Raw genomic sequence first — 25490 nt, 5'->3', positions numbered from 1 at the left:
TGAAATCCCCAAGGAGGAGAAACGGGGGCAGGAGTTGCTGGATTAAGGTAGATTGTGCAACATAAGCAAGTGGCTGACCTGGAGGGAGGTACACATTGCAAAGGATGATTGCTGGAGTCGTTTGCACTGTAACTGCTATCGCTTCCAAGGTGGTACGTAGGGGGATCCAGTCACTAAGTACATCAGAGCGAACCAAAGTGCAGACTCCACCAAATGCTATCCCAGGGCCAGCATGGTTCCGACAGAACACACGATGACCATGGAAAGTTGGAGAGTAGTCATCATGGAAATGCATTTCTTGGAGAACAAGACAGAACGCAGAATAAGAGGAGACAAGACGTTGCATTTCCGGTTGATGATGATTGTATCCGTTGCAGTTCCACTGGACGGTCGTGTGGCGTGAGTCCAAGGTAGGCATGAAGGGGCTGAGGAGAAGGTCAAGTCACTTTATCAATAGTCGTCACCGACAAGGGTGGGGTGACATCCATAAATAAGATGTCAGACTCTGGTTACGATAGAGGAGTTGGCACCTCCGGGGGCACCTTGTCGTGGGATTTACGTTTTTTCTTCTTCTCTTTCTGAGGTGGAGGAGGGCAAGACACAGAAGGAGTACAGGCATCTGCAAGATCGGGGAACAAAAGAGACCGGGCGACCTCAGAGTGCACAGATAGTGCGCCTCGTGGTCGAGTCATGGTGACAGTCTTCTGGCCTGAGAGACACTGGGGAGAGGGTTCCAGGGAGGGAGCCCGATCACCAGCAGATGCTAAAGAAGGGGGGGCACTTCTTCGGCCAAAGAAGGGGGGCACTTCTTCGGCCAGGGAGGGGGAGTAACAGATTTGTACCTTCTTCATAGCCTAGATTGTTAAGGTCAGATCAACACTTTCTGTAACATACAATATACGACATTCAGCTGGGGAGGGGGAGTAACAGATTTGTATCTTCTTCATAGCCTAGATTGTTAAGGTCAAATCAACACTTTCTGTAACATACAATATACGACATTCTATAGTGGTCACTGAAGTACTTAGAGATTGTAGCTGCAGAGGACTGATGATGCTGACAAACTCCGAACTGATGAGCCACACATTTGCCAAGCCCATGTCAAGCCTTTACCAGCTGAAACCATTGGACATGAGATTAGCTTGGATAGGGGATGAAAATATACCAGATGCTATAAATGTTGGTCACACAGAGTTTTTAATGACAGGCATTGTAGTAGTAATGGCAGCTGATTTATCTGGTACAGTTCAGTAGCATAGAAGAGTTCTGGTAGATGAAACAAAGGAATTAGTGGTCCTGAAAACAGATGTCTAACTACAATCAAATAACGCAATTACTTAACATGGGATGTTTCATCTTTTGCACCTGTGTTATGTCATCATCCAAAAGTAAACTACTTTGGAAATCAGATTCAGTAGATTTGATAATACAGTAAGTTATTAACACTTAGCGTGCAGTCGACATAATATTACGTCTTCAGAACGAAACAGAATTGTGTGGACGACGTAATATTACGTCTCAGCAGTTACAATGTTTCTCTGTGGCGTCAAACGTATATTTATGACTCCCGCGAAGTCTGAGTGGTCTGCAGGCTTCATAGTTTCAACTGTGAGCGCTAGATGGCAGCAGCGAGCCCAGTGGAATACCTTGTATTTATGAAAGACTTTGTCTGTAGCTTACTTCATAGACACTGTCTGGCACTGGTATCCTGTCAGTTTCGTTTGTTTTGAGTGTTTTCGTGTTGATTTTCTTTTCCATATGTGCAGTGAACAGGACAAAAGTTTGGAGCAAATGATTTATGAAGTCCTTGACAAGTTTTCAGATGGTGAAACAGGGCTGTCTGATGACGATTCAGATTATACGTCGTCTGAAAATAGCGGTAAGTCAAGATTTGTTTCAGATTTTGTTGCTGAGAATGGTTTTTTTGTTAGCTTCCCAGAATTTTATATTATGAATTATGCTCCTGTTTAACAGTAAAGGCTGGAAGAAAGGACCCCTCATATGACTGCACCAAATGTAATGTTGGGTTGTGTATCTCCCCCTGCTTCAAAGTTTATCAAACCGTTGTCCACTATGAACGCTAAATTGTGTATACTGAACTTATGCTTATTATTATTTTTCTTTTTTTCAAGTGTTCTGTAGATATTTTTTTAGAGAATAATAACATGTTTCATTGTATATAACAGTACTGTAATTCTTCTACAATTTTTTTTTTTTTTTTTTTTTGCAATAAATATCACTGACTTGAAATTTCAATGGTGCCTTCAAATTTTAAATTATTGGCCCCAAAATTTGAGTACTTAACGTAAAAAGTCCAATAAACATATAAATGTTTTGGAATTCCAATAACAGTGAGCTGTACAGCAATATGAAATTACATTAAAAAACTGATTTTACCCAGTCTGCAGGTGACGGCAACTACAAACTACATCAGCACAAAGTGTTAAAAATGCTAAGTCTGTACTCATGTCATAAACAAAACCTTCAGGATTCAAAATAATATGAAAGAGTTTACCTGTTTACCATACAAACATTTCTCAACAAAAATTTCGCAATATTGACTTTCAGCTGCTGCATGAACATTTTTTTCCATGACAGAACTGTATGTAAATATCTGTACAAGGCAATGTCCTTGATTCCACTTACCATCAAACCACCTATCATTTGTTGAAGCCACATCTGTAGTAGATACTACTTTCTTACTACATTCTTCAGGTTTTTTATGTTCTTTTTGACATTCTGATGACATTATGTCAAGTATCTTCTGACGAACATTCTGGAATTAAAAGAATATCATATTTAATTTCTCAAATTTTATATAGATTAGACACACTTTTAAATTTTCAGACGCAGTAATAATAAGCAAGATTACAGTTATATGTGTTATGAAATCTTAGCTCATGAACGGATGGTTTACCAGCCCAGTTGGGAAAAGAAAAATGATATCATTTTATGAACACAGAGTAGTCTAAACCACATATCTTTGTTGTAATTATATCACTACAGTAAAAAATTATGTGATTCACGCCATCCTTTTTTTTCATAAAATTATAAAACAAGTTCACTGTTTCCTCATGTCAAGCATTATCTGATCAAGTGAACTATTCTAGCATTTGCTTCATATTAGTTATGTTATATTTAGTTACATACTTTATGAGTATTGAAATATTAAACAACAGAAACTATGCACTGTTCAATAGTTATACACTTTATAACCCCCAGCTTTACCACTGCTCAGATTTACAGCTCCTTGGCTTTAAAACAGCCGAGCTTTAAGACAAATGACCGAGCTATCCAAGAAACAGCCAAGCCACACATCAAACTAGTCTTTTACTAAATCACTTTAAATTTTTTCCTACAATCTTTAATAAAATAGTCAGGAGTATTTTTCATTCATTTGATATTAGACTGACTGTGCAGTGATTGATATACCCATTCACTCTTGCTTTCCTTGTATTCTAATAATTACATTTTTTCAAATTCTAATACAACTTCCAAAGTTTCAGAAATTTTATACATGACTCTGATGGATCTTGGTAGACTTTTTGGCCCAATTCCTGTACGATTGCCATCGATGGTGTACATATACCTATTACTTCTTCATCTCTAATAAATGTGCTCCTTGCTATGTGCTCCCTAAAGTCATTATTTAATAGTCACTGTGTAGCATCTACATTATCCAGTATCATTTTAGTATTTTTATCATGGCATGTATTGTATCCTCTACCCTTTCTTCTTAAGCTTCTCTGCACTGCCCGTTAATTTTTCTGAGGTACTTTCAACATATTTACACATTCACTGTTTCTTTATTAATTCCAGTATCATATATATTACCTATGGCAGGTTCTTTACTGCCTATTTCAGTCCTAGTATCTTTTCTGCTGCCTTTACTAATTTCCTTTAAACCCACGCCATCAGTTATCAACACCAGTAACTCCTTGGAGTTTTTTTTTTTGCAAGGGCTTCTAAGCTTTTGATATCTTCAATTTGTCTATGTTCCAACAGTTCAGCTGCTTTCTCTTTACGTTCTTTAACATCAAGTGATACTAAAGTCAAGGTTCGTCTAGCTCCTCCAGTCCTTGGCTTCATTTCTGATCCTTTGCTTTATTAAGACATAGTCAATCTGACATCTTGTTTGATCCCTTGGCATTTTCCACAAATACACTTCCTGACAAAAAAAGTGAAGCACCCTGAAGACATGGTTAGATATCAATGAACTTCAAACACATACACACCATGGAGGGGAGGTGGGGGGGGGGGGGGGGGGGAGGTAGGAGATGGTATGTAAATAATTAAAGAGTTGCAATTCTCTGTGACAGGTTAAACAGCCACCAGAGTATTTAGGGTTATTACCAAGCCTGGTAGGAAATATAAGGGACATGAACAGTGTCAGATGTTGAGTTACCACTGTGAAGACCATGGAGAAGCCGCATACATAGTGAAGCAGCATTATCAGCACTTAACAAGCTTTTCAAAGGGACTTTACTGTGGGTCTCTAAATCGTCTGGTCAGATTGCGCAGCATTTAGATTTGTGGGGCTTTCAGACGTGACAGTGGCCTGAGGTTGGACTGCATGGGGGCGTGAGGGAAGGCATACTCGTCAAAGATCCAGTTGGCCATGTCTGACTGTGACAAGGGAGGACTGTCATATTGTGCACCACACACATTATAACCCCACCACATAAGTGCCTGTTATCAGAGGACAAATAATGGACTGCTTGCAATATTGTGTGTCACCTTCCACCATCTGTCAGAGACTAGCAGCAGTTGAACTGCAAAATTCCAGTATGTAGGCTATCACTATCATCATATGTATGTACGCAAATTTACACAAGTATACGTACATATGTATGTGTAGACATATGTAGATATGTGCATATATGTCTAAAAACAAAGATGATGTAACTTACCAAACGAAAGCGTTGGCATGTTGATAGACCCACAAACAAACACAAATGCACACACACAAAATTCAAGCTTTCACAACCAACGGTTGCTTCATCAGGAAAGAGGGAAGGAGAGGGAAAGACAAAAGGATGTGGGTTTTAAGGGAGAGGGTAAGGAGTCTTCCAATCCCAGGAGCAGAAAGACTTACCTTAGGGGGAAAAAAGGACAGGTATACACTCGCGCGCGCACACACACACACACACACACACACACACACACACACACACACACACACACGCATACACGCATATAAATATCCATCCGCACATATACAGACACAAGCAGACATTTGTAAAGACAAAGAGTTTGGGCAGAGATGTCAGTCGAGGAGGAAGTACAGAGGCAAAGATGTTGTTGAATGACAGGTGAGGTATGAGCAGCAGCAACTTGAAATTAGCGCAGGTTGAGGCCTGGTGGGTAATGGGAAGAAAGGATATACTGAAGGGCAAGTTTCCATCTCCGGAGTTCTGACAGGTTGGTGTTAGTGGGAAGTATCCAGATAACCCGGACGGTGTAACACTGTGCCAAGATGTGCTGGCCGTGCACCAAGGCATGTTTAGCCACAGGGTGATCCTCATTACCAACAAACACTGTCTGCCTGTGTCCATTCATGCGAATGGACAGTTTGTTGCTGGTCATTCCCACATAGAATGCGTCACAGTGTAGGCAGGTCAGTCGGTAAATCACGTGGGTGCTTTCACATGTGGCTCTGCCTTTGATCATGTACACCTTCCGGGTTACAGGACTGGAGTAGGTGGTGGTGGGGGAGGTGCATGGGACAGGTTTTACACCAGGGGCGGTTACAAGGGTAGGAGCCAGAGGGTAGGGAAGGTGGTTTGGGGATTTCATAGGGATGAACCAAGAGGTTACGAAGGTTAGGTGGACGGCGGAAAGACACTCTTGGTGCAGTGGGAAGGATTTCATGAAGGATGGATCTCATTTCAGGGCAGGATTTAAGGAAGTCTGCTGGAGAGCCACATTCAGAGTCTGATACAGTCCCGGAAAGTATCCTGTCGCAAGTGGGGCACTTTTGGGGTTCTTCTGTAGGAGGTGCTGGGTTTGAGGGGATGAGAAAGTGTATTTGCTTCTGTACCAGGTCAGGAGGGTAGTTGCGGGATGCGAAAGCTGTTTTCAGGTTGTTGGTGTAATGGTTCAGGGATTCCGGACTGGAGCAGATTCGTTTGCCACGAAGACCTAGGCTGTAGGGAAGGGACCGTTTGATGTGGAATGGGTGGCAGCTGTCATAATGAGGAATGGATTGTGTCCTCTGTCGCAACTGAACTGATCATTGACTGGAAATGGTTATGTTCTGCTACTTTGAGACCATTTGCAGCCAGTCATGGACTTCACATTACCAAATAACAATGGAATTTTTATGGATGACAATACACCACAAATATTCATGACTGCTCATTACACTCTTACTCACCACATTTATCATCTTAGTTCTCATGCACTTTTCAGTTTGTGTTTGAAGTCTGTTTTATTATCCATTAAATTCTTTACACCACTTGGTATGTGTTTCAAAAACCATTTATAATGGATCAAATCAGATTTGGTACGAGGTTGAAGATTTTTATGGCCCCTTTCTAGGCACATTATGGCTGAATGGTGGATAGCGTAAATCAGATCACAGCTCATGGGGTGCACGTGGCCCGTCCCTGATCTTCATTCTTGTAAAATTTTTTTACACATCTTTTTCCCTCCTGGAAGGGAGAGGGTGGGTCATTGTAGAACTTAGTTCTTTTGAGCCACGCCATTCTAGCTAGAATTGGGGCAGTGGGATTCCTGTTTGGAATAACAGCTAATCTCACGGCATGTTAATTTTTGAAGCTGAACACTTGTGCAATAATGCAGTCACGGCAACAAGAGCTGCATGTGGGCCTGCAGGGATTGTCTTTATTCAGTCGGAAGTAGTTTGTGTATTCTACAATATCTGTGAGCTTCATCAGCCTATTCATTAGTGCACTGAACTGTTAGTGACATAGGAAATCGAAGGAGGTTGCATGATGTTTAGTACAGTGGCTAAGCTCAGGAGAAGAATGATTCAAATCCGTATCTCATCATCCTGATTTAGATTTTCCATGACATCCCTAAGTCATGATCTTCGGTCAACGTTAATAAAAGAAAAGTATAAAATTTAAATAAAATGAACATTTGTAGAAAAAATGTGAACTTCATATTTCTCTCTCTCTCTCTCATGTGGCCATCGGCCATTATGTAGTCACAGTGAGGGGTTTGCGACCCATGTTCATAGTGAGTCTGTACATCCCTATGTAAATCACTTATCCTCCTAGCATTACATTTATGAATGTTACTGCTGTTTTCAAACTCTGACTGATTGTTGACAACAAACTTCATTATGGGATAAATGTCTTGTGAGGCTGTCTCCAAGAGGTTCATGAATGAACATCACATATTATTTACATCTCCATAAATACTCCAAAAGATACTGGACAGAGCATGGCAGAGGTTACACTGTACCAGTGTTATCAATTTTTTTCCCTGATGACTCTCTGAACCTCCATGTACATGCCCTAATCTCTCATCTCCTCCTCGTGATCTCTATACCAGGTGTATATTGGTGGCAGCATAATGGTCACACAGTCACCCTCAAATCCAGATTCTTTAAATTTATCAAGCAGGGTTCCATAAGAACTACATCTTTTATCTAAGGATTCCCATTTCAGTTTGACCATTTCTGTATGGGCTACACCAGTGGTCCTAGTAGAGCGTCTGAATTTTTTCAATACCTGTTGTCTTGCTGACTTGATAAAGTATCCAAATACTGGAGCAATACTCTAGAATTTATCACACTAGTGTTAAGTGCACAATTTCCTTTACAGATTATGTTGATAAATTGGATTCCTGACTAGAATTAAGGCCTGCCATGACACCTTAAGTGAGTTCAGCTATGCCTGTTCCGAAATTTTTCAAGAAAAATGAACAATCACAGATTAATTATCTTCTTGAGGAGTGTGTAGCTGTCACTTCCGAGTTTTCTATCTCCACATTGTGGTTTCTGAAATAATCGAGTTGGCTGCCAGAAATAGTGGTATAAAAGACCTGGCATCAGATTAAGTGATCATCTTGCTTTGTTTAAGTTTCTTATTCCACATGTAACACGAGATGATAAACACTTCACCACAAACATCAATATTGTGCAACACTATGATGTAAGTGATGTTAACAAATATATGTCTGCAGTCTGTAGTGCCTCCTCCTCTTGCATGTTGGTGGCAAACTGGTGCACTTAATCCACAGTCTGTATAATGTCTACATTTTCAACTCCTTATGCAGATCATTAATGAATGACAAGATTTATGCTAAATACACAACAGAGGTGGGATGATGATATTGCCGCAAAGGTGAAGGAGGGTTGGTTGATTTGGTGTGACAGAGGGATCAAACAGCGAGGTCATTGGTCCCATGACCAAAGAAGGCAGAAATCAAGAGAGGAACAACAAACAGCACCATCCAGTCAAGGGGAAGGGATAACAGCAGGCAAACAAAGAGGGATAAGGGTCATCAGGTAAGCAGAAAGAGGAAAGAACAGGAGTGAGGTGGGTGGAAACGGGCAAATCAGAGGGGCCCCAGAAACGCTACGGGCTGTGGAGCACCAGCACCACCACCAACCCATCCCGACACCCACACCATACCATTATCACAATACAATGGAGATTGTACGCACAATAAAACGGGGACTGCAGCAGGGGAAGAATACACAAAGAATGTGAAACAAAACTGCAACTGACCAGACAAAATGGAGGGAAAAGGCAGGTGTGGAGCCAAATCCAAGGCTTCCATTACCAATGCCTACACTAACTTGAGAGACTCAATTCCCAGAAGAAAATTAAAGGACTTAAACTTGAGAAGACTTTCATGAAGAAAACTGAGGACAAATGTAATCATGCGAGGGTCGTCCTCCAACAACAGAGACAAGGAAGCTGGGAGAGAGTTGCCTCCCAAGAGTCAGCCCGTGATAGAGCAGAGAATGACCCCCCCCCCCCCCCCCAACCCCCGACCAAGCTCATATACCTACTATGTGGCCAGGAACACAAAGGAAATCAACTGAACAAGCAGCATCACCAAGATCAGCAAGAAGGTCATGGATGGCAGAGACCAAGGGGTGGCAGGAAAAGCTCTTGAGTAATAGCCTGAAGGCCACTCACTGAATCTGTATACAACAAAAGGACCGTTTAATGAAGCGAGGGCCCAATAGATGGCCATCAATTCTACAGTAAACACCCCACACCTGGCATGCAAGAGATGATGTTCCATGCCAACAGAAGATGTCCCACATGGCTGACAGATTTAGAGCCATTGGTGTACAAAACAATGACATCCTGAAGAATGTTTGGAACAAACAACAGAACACCATTGGAGCAACAGAGGCTTTCTGACCCCAGAAGAAATCCATCTAACTCTTGGTGTATGAAACAATGGCATCCTGAACTCCAATAAGAGAGTTTGGAACAAACACCAGAACACCATAGAAGCAATGGGGTCTTTCAGCCCCCAGAATGATCCATCCAAATCCAGGGCGACAAATTAACAAAGGAGAAAGAGGTCGGTAGAGAACGTGGAGTAGAGGACTGGATGGACCATAGTATGGTGACAGATATGCACCACCCTCAACTTAAGAGGAGACAAATGAAAACTGTTCGAGGGTGTCCATTTGGAAGCACGCCGAATGGCACCCTGGAGCCATTTTTCTGCAATGGCCACCAAGTGGGAGTTACCTCAAATATAGAAATTATCCACATACAGAGCAGAGGTGACCAACCATTCAGCAGAGGCCACACGTCCATTAACAGCGATGAGAAAAAGAAGAAACTTAATACGGAGCACCCTCGAATGCCGTTCTGCCCGATCCGCAGAGAGCTGAGAACAGTGCCAACCCAGACTCTGAACGACTGGTGTGACAGGAACAGGTGAATAAAAATTGGGAGAGGCCCCTAAAGACCACACTCATTGAGTGTAAGGAGGATGTGATGGCAGCAAGCTGTGTCATAGTCCTTACTAAGTTCGAAGAAAACTGTGAGAAGATGGTGTCACTGAGAAAAGGCCTGCCGAACTGTGGTTTCCAATTGAAGCAGATGATCGATGAGAGACTGTCCCTCCTAAAAGCTGCACTGGAAAGGAGATAAAAGGTCCAAGATTCAAGGACCCAACTGAGCCACCATCTGTTCTTGTAACTTACAGGGGACATCGGTCAGGCTGAGATGTCAGGCTGACTGGCCAGTTAGTATCACGGGACGACGGATCCTTTCCAGGCTTAAAGACAGGAACCACAATACTGTCTCTCCAATGAGAGGGGAAAATGCCTTGGAGCCAAATACGGTTAAACACGTAGACAAAATATTGTTGTTGTGGGAGATTGAGGTGTTGAGCAATTCATTTTGATTCGGAGCAGGGCCAGGAATCATGGGAAGATGGGAGAGTCAAAAAAAAAAAGCCCCCATTCAGTAAAAGTTTCACTGGAGGATTCCACCTGACAAAGAGTAAAACATAAGCAGGAAGCTTCAGCCTGCTGTTTCCAGAGGAAAGCAGCTGGATATGAGGCTAACACTGACAGGGTGTCTACGTGGACAAGAAAAAAAAATTCCCGGATTTTTCCCGGATTTCCCGGTTAAAAACACAATTTCTCCCGGATGAAATTGCGTATAAAGCGGGTGAAAATACATCCGGGTTAAGTAACAGTATACTTTCCCTCGGAGCTATAAAACGTATCAGTCCTTTGAATCGTAAAGGTCTTATACCGGCGAAGGACGTCCCACCACTTTAGGAAACGAAATCCTGGAAAAACTATGCGTTTGGAAAGTTGTTTGATGCGAGACAATTATTTTCGTATTGCGAAAGTATTTACACAAATTCCACAAATTACAGCACGGTAGCTTCCGAAACTCTAAAATAGAGATTGCGTTGAGCGATGCACTTTTGTCAGCCAGTCATAGCTCATGTTATGTGACCTCGCTAGCTAATGACGGCAGTTATTCAGAGCGCGAGGCCTACGAGAAAGACAGGCCGCGGCGCCTACGAGAAAGACAGGCCGCGGCGCGTACGTTACGAAGTTACGCCGAGCTCGCTCAACTCAGCTAAGCGCGTTTCTACACCGCTTAACTCGTAAGCAGATGTGTATGTACGAACGAGAATTGCACCGTCTATTGGCATCCACTGTTATTAGTCCTACAGTGATAGGAAGTCCGTAGGCCTGCTAACAGGCTCTAATTTGGCAATTAAAATCGTGCCAAAATGATTATCAGTTGCGTAGAAAAGTCGAAGTGTTCTGGCATGAAGAGACTTGTGACATTGCTCAGTAACACATTATGCACATTTTTTTGAAGATCAATTACACTTTTTGGCATCGATTGCATAATTTTTTATCTATGAAAGAACAACATTAAATATGAAAACCAACCTGAAGCTCGGTCTTTTTTTAGCGTGTGTTACATGTTAAGTCATATCAAATACAAATGTGCCGGTCTGGGTCCGACATTTTTCAAATAGCTGATCCTCAAAGTGTTACGTTTTGAATGTGAGTTATAAAGCCCTGTGATTTAAGAAATTCACTGCACATTCTCACACGTAACATAAATCATCTTGCATGGAAATTTACTTTGAAAGTAACGCATCTCAAGCCACTATTCGTAATATTTTCTGGTGATCTGTTATAAATTTAAACAGTTGTGACGTCACGCACATCGAATGCACGTTGGTTGTTACGGACGTACTGCATAATCTTCGACCTAAAGCCTTTGACACTTTTCGGTGTCGGCAAACTGGTCTGTGCATTGGTAAATTACCCATTTTCTATCCAACTAAACTTTTATTTTGGTGTTATTCCTCTGATTTATGTTTCATTGCTGCAGTATTATTCAGCAGTAGTGGACTAAAGTTCTTTGTCAGCGTATCTGATCTTACACGTCAAACCTACAAAACTAACTGAAATCTAAAACAATGAAAAATCCCGGAATTCTAAAAAATTCCCGGGTTTTTCCCGGATTTGTCCCGGATGAAAAAATTCCCGGGTTTTTCCCGGATCTCCCGGATGTCCCGGGCCGTATACACCCTGACTGATGCCATCGCAAAATGGATTGTGAGGCGTTGTGCAAGACCTGATGGATCTGTACAAAGACCAACGGGAAGGGCAAGGCCCAGAATGGAAGACTGCCACTGACAACCTTCTAGGGTACAGACTGTAGCCCACACCAGTGACGAAGGAACAGAAGAACCTAGAGAGAAGAGAAAGTGTTCCCAACACACCCACTTGCTTGATTTGATTAAGTAACAGGTTTTGGCACAAATATGTTTACAGGTAATAAGATCAGTGGACGATGAGTGTCACTTAAGGTGTTGCAAGATGTGACCACAATCACGGATAGCAGTGGCAATGGCCACGCTCCACCATAGAACTGACCAATGGCCAACTGGGCCTGTGAAGCAGGGAAAGGCTATGTGGATTATCTAATTGGATGCACCACGGACGACTTCACCAATACAAACTGACAAAGAAGGTGCAAACACAACCTGAGAGATATATAAAAGCCAATCAGCATTATGGAAAGCCCAGCAGGGTAACCTGGTCATTAGGAGGTGGGAAGGGAATGAGAGAATCAACAGGAAGTGGTCACTATCACAGAGGTTATCATGTGGTGACCAGTGTAAGGAACAAAGACAGGGAGGAGAAGAGAGCAAAAGATCAATGGCAGAGAAAGTGTGATACACGGCACTAAAATGAGTAGGGGAACCACCATTAAGAAGGTACAGGTCATGGTATACTAGAAATTGATCAACGAGGAGCCCCCGACTAGACGAAAAACCATTGCTCCACAAAGGGTGAGGGGCATTAAATTCCCCACGTAGGAGGAAGGAGGGCGGAGTTGCTGAAGGAGGTCAGGCAGGACAACAGATGTAAAAGTCCTGTCGTGAGGGATATAGAGATAGCAAACTGTGACGGCAGAGTCATAAGTTGACCCAGACGGCACCTGCTTCCAGTACGGCCCAACGTGCAAATGCCACCAGACATCTCCAAAGGGCCCACCCGATTCTGAAGTAAGACACGGAACCCACAAAGGATCAGTGAGTGAGCGTTAGTAAAATGAGATTCCTGGAGCACAACGAAAGTTCCTGAGTAACAAGCAGTAAGGCACTGAAAATCTGGGAGGTGACAATAGCATCCATTACAGTTCCACTGAATAAGTGTAGAGTGTGTATCCAAATACAGGCGTACAGACTGGGGCCAATCACGCCGCTGGGTCACCATCTGTCACCAGCAAGGATGGAGTGACATCCATAAATAAGAGGCAGACTCAGGTTTCCAGGGGGGAGATGGCAGCTTCAGGGGCATTGGGGGGAGGGGGCTTGTCCTGGGACTTGTGTTTTTTCTTCTTCTTCTCTTTCATAGTTTGAGGAGGGCAGCATGTTTCTGCAAGATCTGGATCCAGAGAGCGGGAGGCCTTGGAGTGCATAGACCGTGTGTCCCGTGACTGAGTTGCAGCTTTCCTCTGGTTTGAGAGATGTTGAGGGGGGGGGGGGGGGGTGTACCTGGGAGAAAGCGGGCACCAAAAAAGGGAGAGCTTCAACCAGGGGGGAGAGAGAATAGAAGGCGCAGGGGAGGGGTAGAGGAGACAGGGGATGAGACTGGGGTAAGGAAGAGGGAGGACAAGGAAAGGACATAACAAAGCAAAAGCAGAAGTCATCAACACATGGTGTCAGTCATAAGATAAACAATCAAGGAACTTATACTCTTGTACACCCTCCTCTTTTATAATCTAGGCAACCTGGTAAGAGTGGAGAGTGACAGTCGTGACAATTAATTAGCATGGGTGGCAGAACACAGGGGCTACGCTCATTGAGCGGTTGCCCACATTCACCACACAGAGGGTCTGCCATACATTGGGAAGACATGCCCGAAATGCAAGCACTGAAGCAGCTTATGGGTTGCAAGATGTATGGCTTCAAATCACACCAGTAACACATAACTTTGACCTTCCCTGAGAGGTTATCTCCCTCAGAGGCCAGAAAGACTGAGAGAAGAATGCTACATCGTCCCTAACCTCTTCAAAATACGAGGGTCACTCCAAAAGAAATGCACACTATTTTTTTTAATCCATCTTTTATTCTACATGTTTGAAAGTTTTACAGTGTGTAGATACATCCTTTAGGAACAATATTTTCATTTCTCCACATAATTTCCATCCCTCTCAACTGCCTTACGCCATCTTGGAACCAGCACCTGCATATCCACTCGGTAAAATTTTGGACCAACCTGTTGGAGCCACTGTTTGGGAGCATGCACAAGGGAGACATCATCTTCAAACCTTGTTCCACAAAGAGAGTCTTTCAGTTTTCCAAAGCGATGATCGTCACATGGAGCCAGGTCAGGACTGTAAAGCGGGTGGTTCAGTGTTGTCCATCCGAGTTTTGTGATCGCTTCCATGGTTTCTAAAGGCCGAAATACTAAATGTGTTTTTCCAAAGCTGTTTCACAGAGGAAGACTGCACTGTAGTTCCTTCTCTAGATTGTCATACAGATGACAAAATGGTAGATATCGAAATAGACGACAGAGGCATAGAGAAACAATTAAAATCGCTCAAAAGAGGAAAGGCCGCTGGACCTGATGGGATACCAGTTCGATTTTACACAGAGTACGCGAAGGAACTTGCCCCCCTTCTTGCAGCGTTGTACCGTAGGTCTCTAGAAGAGCGTAGCGTTACAAAGGATTGGAAAAGGGCACAGGTCATCCCCGTTTTCAAGAAGGGACGTCGAACAGATGTGCAGAACTATAGACCTATATCTCTAACGTCGATCAGTTGTAGAATTTTGGAACATGTATTATGTTCGAGTATAATGACTTTTCTGGAGACTAGAAATCTACTCTGTAGGAATCACAATGGGTTTCGAAAAAGACGGTCGTGCGAAACCCAGCTCGCGCTATTCGTCCAAGAGACTCAGAGGGCCATAGACACAGGTTCACAGGTAGATGCCGTGTTTCTTGACTTCCGCAAGGCATTCGATACAGTTCCCCACAGTCATTTAATGAACAAAGTAAGAGCATATGGACTATCAGAACAATTGTGTGATTGGATTGAAGAGTTCCTAGATAACAGAACGCAGCATGTCATTCTCAATGGAGAAAAGTCTTCCGAAGTAAGAGTGATATCAGGTGTGCCGCAGGGGAGTGTCATAGGACCGTTGCTATTCACAATATACATAAATGACCTTGTGGATGACATCGGAAGTTCACCGAGGCTTTTTGCAGATGATGCTTTGGTGTATCAAGAGGTTGTAACAATGGAAAATTGTACTGAAATGCAAGAGGATCTGCAGCGGATTGACGCAGGGTGCAGGGAATGGCAATTGAATCCTAATGTAGGCAAGTGTAATGTACTGCGAATACATAGAAAGATAGATCCCTTATCATTTAGCTACAATATAGCAGGTCAGCAACTGGAAGCAGTTAATTCCATTAATTATTTGGGAGTACGCATTAGGAGTGTTTTAAAATGGAATGATCATATAAAGTTGATCGTCGGTAAAGTAGATGCCAGACAGATTCATTGGAAGAATCCTAAGGAAATGCAATCCGAAAACAAAGGAAGTAGGTTACAGTACACTTGTTCGCCCACTGCTTGAATACTGCTCGGCAGTGTGGGGTCCGTATCAGATAGGGTTGATACAAGAGATAGAGAAGATCCAACGGACAGCAGCGCGCTTCGTTACAGGATCATTTAGTAATCGCGAAAGCGTTATGGAGATGATAGATAAACTCCAGTGTAAGACTCTGCAGGAGAGATGCTCAGTAGCTCAGTACGGGCTTTTGTTAAAGTTTCGAGAACATTACCTTCACTGAAGAGTCAAGCAGTATATTGCTCCCTCCTACGTAGATCTCACGAAGAGACCATGAGGATAAAATCAGAGAGATTAGAGCCCACACAGAAGCATACAGACACTCCTTCTTTCCACGAACAATACGAGACTGGAATAGAAGCGAGAACCGATAGAGGTACTCAGGGTACCCTCCGCCACACAGCGTCAGGTGGCTTGTGGAGTATGGATGTAGATGTAGATGTAGACATGTGGCCGTGCATTGTCGTGCAACAGCAAAACATCCTGCTTTCCCTGATGTGGTCGAACATGACTCAGTCGAGCTTGAAGTTCCTTCAGTGTCGTCACATATGCATCAGAATTTATGGTGGTTCCACTTGCCATGATGTCCACAAGCAAGAGTCCTTCAGAATCGAATAACACTGTAGCCATTACTTTTCCAGCAGAAGGCGTGGTTATGAGTTCTTTTTCTTGGGTGAATTTGCATTATGCCACTCCATTGATTGCCTCTTTGTCTCTGGTGAAAAATGATGGAGCCATGTTCCATCACCTGTCACAATTCTTCCAAGAAATTCATCTCCACCATTCTCGTACTGTTCCAAAAGTTAGCTGCATACCGTTTTTCTTGTTTCTTTGTGAGCCACTATCAACATCCTGGGAACCCACATGGCACAAACCTTTTTTAACGCTAACACTTTCAGTATTCTGCAAACACTTCCTTCCCCTATCCCAATGTAGCGTGACAATTTGTTCACTGTGATGCATCTGTCAGCAGTCACCAATTCATTAACTCTCTGCACATTGTCTGGAGTGTGCGCAGTACAAGGCCTGTGGCTGTGAGGACAATCCTCAATATTGCCGTGCCCGCTTTCATCACTTAACCTGCTTGCCCACTGACCAACTGTACTGCGATCGACAGCAGCATCTCCATACACCTTATTCAACCTCTTGTGGATGTTTCCCACAGTCTTGTTTTCACAGTACAGGAATTCTATGACAGCACGTTGCTTCTGATGAACATCAAGTGTAGCAACCATCTTAAACACATGCTGTGAGGGCGCCACTCACGGGAACACGTTGAGCTAAGTTTGAAAACAAGCGGGAAGGATGTATCTACACACTGTAAAACTTTCACACATGCAGAATGAAAACTGTATTTTTACAAAAAATAGTGTGCATTTCTTTTCGAGTGACCCTCATATATTTTAACAAAGCACTGAAAAATTTGAAATGAAAAGTGCAAAAATATGGGTATTAGAGTAGGTGATGACATCGTGTATTCTCTAAATTTCGACAACTATCAGGTTATCTTCACCGAGGAAGAAGAGGATGTGTCTTACATGTTAAAAAAAGTTTAAAACAGAATATGAGCAGAAAATTAAGTTTATAAAGACTGAATACCCACCTGTTGGAAGTATAAGAAGGGATCTTACTATGGATAACGAATCTGTAGTAAAGTATGGTCAATCATACATATATTTAGGGACAGTTATTTCGGATAAAAGTCGATGCAACAAGGAAATAAATCACGCAATATGTAAGAGAAAGGTGGCAGTTAAGGAGTTACAAACCATTAATTGGAATAGAACTACATCGAAAAATTTGAAAAGGAGGATATACAAGAACAGTTGAGAGCACTGCTCTGTATGGTGATGAACTGTGGGAAGTCTCCAGGGTCAATGAGAACAAATTAAAGGTAACTGAAATGGAATTTTGGAGATGAATTTGTGAAGTAACAAAAAGAGAGAAAATAAGAAATGAAATTCTATCACAACAGGTGGGAGTTACAAAGGATATTGTAAACACAACTGAAAATAGATGGCTAACATGGTTTGGACATCTTACGAGAATGCCAGATTAAAGATGACCTTCTAAAATATGCCACTTGAGACCTCCACAACATAGAAGAAAATGAAGGTTCCTGCTACATTGGAACAATGGAGTGAGGCTGTAATGCAGGACAGGGCAAGAACTGGCAAGATAGGAGGAGACACAAACTTGGAAGCGAGAGATGCAGCACAGTGTAGAAAACTCACAGAAAGAAGAAGGAGAAAACAGATGATGGTGATTTTCACATAATAATTCTACTTCTATGAAATGATTTATAATTATAAAAATATAATTTAGTATTCCTGTTTTTAATAGTGCAAGGAACCTGAAGTCAGCAACTGTTTTGAAACTCCAAAGACGAGATCATGTTTTAATGCTTACTTTTCCCTAAAAGTTACTTTCCAAACTTAATATGTTATTTCATTGTTACAAAACTATAAATAAGGTGCTAGTATCAATGTTTATAAAAATTAAGTGTATTTTGGAATTTTAGTTTAAAAATGAAAAATATTTTATACTTGGAATTTAACACAACAAAACAAGTCCGACAAAATTTGAAGTGCACTGAAAGTACTCTTCTCTCTAAGCTTTGTAATGAGCTATTAATCCTTGAAAAGTCATGACTTTTTATAAATATGTAGATTTTGGAGTTCATGTTTCATTATCATATGTACCAATTTGTATTCTGTTACACTTTACATGGCTTTCCAATTTCTTACTCAAGTTGTGGCCATTATCAAAGCAGACAAATATCGACATATAAATTCATTCTCAATCTATTAGTTTTAGTCATTTTCATGCCACAAGCAATTGTAACTACAGGACATCAACCAACCTTTCTTTTCTCTGTCAATCATGAGAATATAAGTTGAACATTACAAAAATTACACAAGTATAAATGTCAAAGGTATTATCTGGATGTTTATTATTTAATTTACAATTTTTATATGCCAAAAATTGAGTTTGCAAACTTTCAGTGCGAAGAAACAGACCCTCTACAAGGTAGCTGTACCAACAATTCACAACATGCTTCAGTACTGAAGTACCCCATATGCAGTCAAAGCGCAGAACAGTCCCTACACTTCCGTACATGCTATACTATGGATGGAATTCAGTCAATTTGGCCCACATATTAGTTGTAATTTTCTCAATTAATGTCAAAGTATCATAACAACTATATCACAGTATTTAAATTAAACAATGGAAAATCCAGGATGGAATGTGACAATATTATGAGAAGGGAAGTTACTACTCACCATTCCAGCACTACACAGCCATCATTCCACTACCACACCCAGTCTTTTTATTTACCCTCCTCCTAGCCTGCAGCACTTCAGTGTCCGCCACCTTCACTATACTATCCCTCTCCCTCCCTGCCTCAGCCTCCTCCTTACCCCTACCCAGTCGCCACTCCCATCGTGCACTGGCGCTGCTACTCGCAGTGTGATTTCAGTTGCCTCAGACTGCAGTCATGTGTGTGTACTGTTAATTAAGGCCAATGGCCAAAAGCTTTAATTGTGAAAGTCTTTTTGTTGTGCCTATCTGTGACTCAGCATCTACTCTGTATGGTGAGTAGCAACTTTCCTTCTTATCATACAGTATTTGAATTGTTAAACTATGACCCTGTGTAAGTAAAGAAATGAAGACTAAAAAACTTAAGAATACCCCTTTTACATAAAGTAATGAAGAGTAAAAAACTTAAGAATACAAGGAAAAAGTTTAAAACCTGTAAGAAAGCTACACAATGATCTTAAGGTTTTCTTGAATAACGAAAACCTCAATTTTTCCTTGGCGGCGTCAGTTAATCCAATCCCTTGGGTTTGATTGAACCTTATTTGTAAGTCTGTCATCATTTTTGTTCTTGCTATTTCTGCAAACCTTTTCTCTTCAGTTTTTTTCGCAGAATTGTCATTGTGTCCTACACTACTGAAATGCTTTCTCAGTGACAGTATCCAGACTGTTCTAACTACATGCTTATAAATGTAAGTGAATGAACAGCGGGGTATGTGCAAATAAATAAAAAGAAACACTGGGATGAAATTTCTACATCCACATCAACATAATACTCTGCAGGCGACCGTATGAGCATATTTTTCAGACGTGCCCCACCTGGAACTACTACTACAGCCCACGCTCCAATTATTACAATAACTGTCAGCAGCACAGGAGCTCACTGTGGCGTACTTGGCCAGACTTGAAGACAACAAGGATGAAGGCGAAAAACAACTAGCGCAATTTAAGGTTCCTCTGCCATCATTTCTGGCAACTGATCAGAAAGCTGAGTTATGGAACAACTATATTCAGTGTCTGGAGCATATATCAAGTGATATGCTACAAAAATCATTTTCATTAGGCACCACTGCATTTCAGCTTCTTCAGAAATTGTATCTACTTGTGAAGCTGTGTCTCATTCTTCTTCTGACACTAAAGAAATGCTTAAGAAATATTTTGACTCACATGCATGTTGCTGCTGCCTGATACAAGTTTTTTTTCCTATGTTTCAAGAAGTCAAACCAAAGCAACAAAGAGTAAATTACTCAATTACAGGGCCTGATGATGGAATGTAAATTACATCATGAAAATGATTAATGTAAGAAATGAATCATATATATTTTTAAAGATGCTCAAGCCAACTGACATACATTTGTAGGAAATTGAGAAAAACTGTTTAATTTGTATATCTTTATATGGATATCTTCATTAACACTGTTATATTAAGTGATACAAACGAGGATGTGAGACAACAGATCTAATTTCTAATGTTATATTTCGATAATGTAATTTATCATTAAAAGCTGGAAACTGATGCCTTAAAAAAATTCACACATAACAGATACTGAGACTGCACACTCCCTTTTTATTCACATTAACATTATCTTGGTTATTAAATATATACTGTTTACAGTTCTGCATTTTACAATACTAGTGCATCATTCTACAATAACTAAGCATGCTGAACTCGTCATTCTTTACAGGCAAACTTCAAAATTTCTTCATAGAAATTTAGATGTTCATCAGGCAGATAACACTGGAGTTTTACCAAGATCTTGATTGTACTAGATTTAGTGGCACATTTCCTGACAGATAAGCTAGTTTTTCTGATGCAACAATGGACTGTGGTAGAGGCCCAGATGAAAAGTTTAACTAATCAGTCCATTCATCATTGTTGAAACTGTAATACAACTCTTTCTTGCGTTTCCAAAAATAGAATGCGAAGAAGTGCTAATAGAGACTGTCACTTTCCCATGTCTTCCAATACTTTTGAGTTTCTTCATAAATTCTAGTCTTTCTGAAGTATGGCTGTCACCATTATTTAATATCTAGTATTTCAGTAGCAGCAATCTCTCAAACGAGAAATTTACCTATTTCAAACTTTGAAGAATCACTTCTGTGACACCATATACAGTAAACAATTTGTACTGTTTCCTTTTTATAATGCTGGAATTCCTATTGCAGAGTAAAAAACTGTGACCTGCCACTGGGAATTAATTTTGAATTTCCCAAAATCAGTTAGGTACAACAGAAATCTTCTGCAAGAGCGATCCTTATTCTCAGCACAGAAGTTGTCAGAGAACAGATGAAGTTTGGTGTATTATTATGGTGTACTTTGGAAGCACTATTGTATTACAAATAACTGGTAAACATTACTGCCAACCTATACTGCAACGCACTTTTAACTGAAGGGATAACAAGGGGTTGGGTTGTTTTGAGGGAGGAGACCAGACAGCGAGGTCATCAGTTTCATCATATTAGGGAAGGACGGGGAGGGAAGTCGGCTGTGCCCTTCCAAAGGAACCATCCCAGCATTTTCCTGGAGCGATTTAGGGAAATCATGGAAAACTTAAATCAGGATGGCCGGGTGCAAGACTGAACCGCCATCCTCCCCAATGCAAGTCCAGTGTGCTAATCACTGTGCCACCTTGCTTGGTAGGATAACAAAGACAACAATGTACAACAGTGAAAATACCTGCAGTACATTGTTGCCTTGTGAAAGCTACTGGAAATGCTATCAAGGGGTGTGAGCTGCTGCTACGTAACCTTTGTTTTCTTTGCCTTTAACAGGAAATGCGCCACTGACTGATGCCCCTATAAAAATAACATTATTTTTCAGAATTCTATTGAATGTACATTAACTGATGGACTGATACCTCGTTAACTTCAGTGTGTATGGTTACAAATGTAGTGTCTGAAGGAACAGCAAAATCAGAATCACCAAATCATGGACTAACACTTTAAAAAAAATATATGATTCAAATTTTTAGCAGACTCACTAATTCACATATTTTTATTATGCACTCCCCCTGAAAATGAATTAGGGAAAGACCCACATTTATAAGACTGTGTGCCATTGATTCGGGCATACAAACAAATCCTTGTATCTGCTGAGGTAATACAGTGTGAAGCCACTGAGTAAATAAGTTTAGAAATTCTAAATTATAATCTTGTTCATACTGTGGTGTAAACCACAAAAGTAACAATTGCTATCAGACTGCATGTTGTCACCAATGTATAAAGATTACAGACATAAGGCTGTGGTGTGCTAAATGAACCGTAAGTGAAAAACCAAATAAACATTCAAATATATGGTGGTGGTTAATAATAACAAATCAGTTATTATTCATAATAAACTTCTCCAAATTTGAAAATCTGCATAGACAAAAATTTCATGTAAATGCCAACTTTTCTGGCAATAACGAGTCAATGTCTTTCATTCTTCTGGTTAACAAAGTGCCAATCAATCTTCAAACTGACACAGCATTGTCACTTTGAACTATTAATCTGCGTACATACTGTTAAGTTAGGATTGTCAAAGTTAACAGACTTTTTAATCTGCTGTTCAGTTACACCAGTCAGGACAGTCCAGTAAATAGACAACTTTCAACTTTACATATAAATATTATTCAAAACAGACTACACACAGCATTGTCAATTTGAACTATTAATCTGCGTACATACTGTAAGTTAGGATTGTCAAAGTTAACAGACTTTTTAATTTGCTGTTCAGTTACACCAGTCAGGACAGTCCAGTAAATAGACAACTTTCAACTTTACATATAAATATTATTCAAAACAGACTACATTCGCAACTGTATATTCAAATAACGCAACTATCTTACTTGGACTGGATCTCTTCAAAGTTTTGGGCTTGGCTATTCCTGAGAGAGCAAATCAAATTCAAACTGACATATCAAATGGAAAGTTACATCAGCTGTTGCAAAAATATGGTGATATTTTTTCTGAAGCAACAATCAATATCAAAACGTTACAAGGCACACATTATGCTGAAGCCAAATGCAATGCCAAAATTTAGCAAAGCACACAACATTCTCCTTGTGTTAAGCAGGAACTCTACCACTGTGAACAGAATAAGGTTATTGAAGCCATAAGCAACAGCCAATGGGCGATATCTATTATAGTTGCACAGTAACTGAACAGTTCACATTTGTGGAGATTTCAAAGCAATGGTTACTTCTCAATCTGTTATTGATTCATATCCCATTCCCAAGCTGGTAGAACTGATGTCAAAATTAGTTGGTGGTGTGTATTTTGCCAAGCTGCAGCTTAAAGAAGTATATTGGAAAATCACTTTGAACAAAGATACACAGAGATTTTCAGTAATAAATACTCCATTTGTCTCGACAGTTACAAGAGGTTAACCTTAAGAACAGCCAGTGCACTGAGCTTGTTCCAACAGTATTTAGAACAATTAATTTGGAGAACTCCAAATGCTGTGTGCTACCTTGATGACATAAGTGTCTCAGGCAAAACTCCAGAGGAACTCTTACAGAATTTGGAATCTATTTGCAAAATTCTATGAGTGGCAAATTTGAAATGCAACGAAAACAAGTGCATCTTTTTCAACGCAGAGTGCTACACCTGGGTCACTTACTGTCTGCACATAGCATCAAGACATCACCGCAACATACTGATGCCATTAAAAAAATCTGCTGGCTCCCAAGGACATCAAGCAATCACATTCCGTATTAGGACAAATACTTTAATATCAGAAGTTCCTCCCTCATGCAGCTTCTACTGAAACGCTGCATAAATAATTATGTAAAGGCACTAAATGGAACTGGAACAGTGATTGTCAACATGAATTTAACAAATTAAAACTATGTTTACTTGATGCCAAATGCCTTACATATGATCCAACGAAAATGCTCACAATTGCTGCAGAGATTATGGTATAGGTGCTGTTTCATCACTCTGACATCATGGAACAATCAATTGCGTTCACTTCAAAGATTTGGACTGTGGCACAAAGAAATTGCTGTCAGACCAAGGTGGTTGTTCTCGTGATAGTATTTCATGATTACATCTACGGACATAAATTTGCCCTTCTCACAGGCCACAAACCTTTAGTGGCTATATCTGGACCAATCTTTAGACCAAACAATACTGTTTCTGCATCAAGAGCTCAACATGTGCAGCACTGGGCTGCACTTTTTTCTTAAATTACAACTACCAAATTATGTTCAGGTCCATAGCAAAACAGACACACACATATTTGCTTTCACAGCTGCAACTAGGTAAAGACAAAAAGTTTGACGCACCAGCTGACAATTGTTTTTCAATAGATAACAGTAGTCAAGACACTGTGGAAGCTTTCCCAGTAGATTCAATTCTTATTGCCAAACTTGTGTCTTACGATCCCACTTTTGTCCAAGATCAAACAGTATGTTCAAATAGAGTGGCCTAATGGTAAGAAATTACTTAACCAACCAGAGATTAAATTCACAGAGGATGCATTGCAAAGCTCTTTCATGCCTCTCTTTCAATCTCTGTTGCATAGTCAGTTTTCTGAACTCATCAAATGTCAGTTTTGATAGTTGGTTTGATTGCCCCCCTCCCATCAAAGAGTATCTTTACAAATTTCATAGATAAGTCATTACTCATTTCAGAAAGCAAATTATCTTTGTAGTGTTGTATGAAATCCACAAGATGTAAATTCTCATCCCCAGGAAAAATTTTCACAGGCATATTAAAATACATGTTATACTCAGCACCAACATAACCTTTCGTACAAGCATTCTCTTGTAATTGCTGCATTTCTGAACACTTACCACATTCTCTCACGAATATAAGTCATCATTATTATTTAAAATTTTCTCTACTTTTTTTTTTCATTTATAATATTTACAGGAACATCATTCTGGATGTGGACAGTTTCAATCTGATCCTTCAAATTACAATGTCCAATAGAAATTTCATCTGAGCCCTGACTCCACCTCAGTCGCTTTCACCTGTACTGTTTGCAACCTGGATTCTGTGTGATTTTCCCTGTCGTTTATCCTTGTCACCTCATTCAAACAGTTTACTTCAATACTCATAGCCGTTAATTAGTCACCTAGCCCAGTTTTGATCTCAGCAAGCTATATTTGCCAAAGTTCTTTTAATAGTTTGATATCCATATTGCTAAGTTCTTCTGGAAATTTGCTATATGTTTCTGAAATCTTATTAACTACATCTTTAAAGATTTGTTCTAGTACACTATCCCACCATGGTAAAGAACTACTTGAACTCTGATCTAGTTCGGCTAGTTTTGGACATCTAGTCCAGATTGACCTAGTTCTACTCTTAGGCAGCTACCTAAAATAGTGCTACCTCATCCTCTTCCACTGTTTCCTCCTTTACTTCTACTTTCACTGGTAGATAAACAACATTGGAATATTTGAACAACACCAATAACAGAAAATGAAATCGTAAATGTACTAAGTCATTAGCAATGTTCCCCACACTCTCATAGAGCATATCATAACACTGTAAAGGAAACGGATAGCTGAAATGTACATACCTGTCACATGTAAACATTCACCCAAAATTGCTCAGCCCTCTGACAATATTCACCGTGAATCTGACACCATTCACCATGCTTTCAT

General features: G+C 40.6%; 1 protein-coding gene across 1 annotated transcript in view; it reads right to left on the bottom strand.

Annotated features, from left to right (window-relative positions):
* LOC126169628 (uncharacterized) overlaps nucleotides 1-25490 on the bottom strand; it is a 194401-nt gene that overhangs the window by 134984 nt on the left and 33927 nt on the right. Inside the window, exon 3 of the mRNA XM_049920657.1 lies at nucleotides 2647-2776. Coding sequence (XP_049776614.1) covers nucleotides 2647-2776 — 130 coding nt within the window. The remainder of the gene's footprint in view (nucleotides 1-2646; nucleotides 2777-25490) is intronic.

This window comes from Schistocerca cancellata, chromosome 1 (genome assembly GCF_023864275.1).
Source record: "Schistocerca cancellata isolate TAMUIC-IGC-003103 chromosome 1, iqSchCanc2.1, whole genome shotgun sequence".
Classification (NCBI taxonomy): domain Eukaryota; kingdom Metazoa; phylum Arthropoda; class Insecta; order Orthoptera; family Acrididae; genus Schistocerca; species Schistocerca cancellata.
Note: the sequence above shows the minus strand (reverse complement) of the source record. Positions and strands in the feature narration are given on the sequence as shown.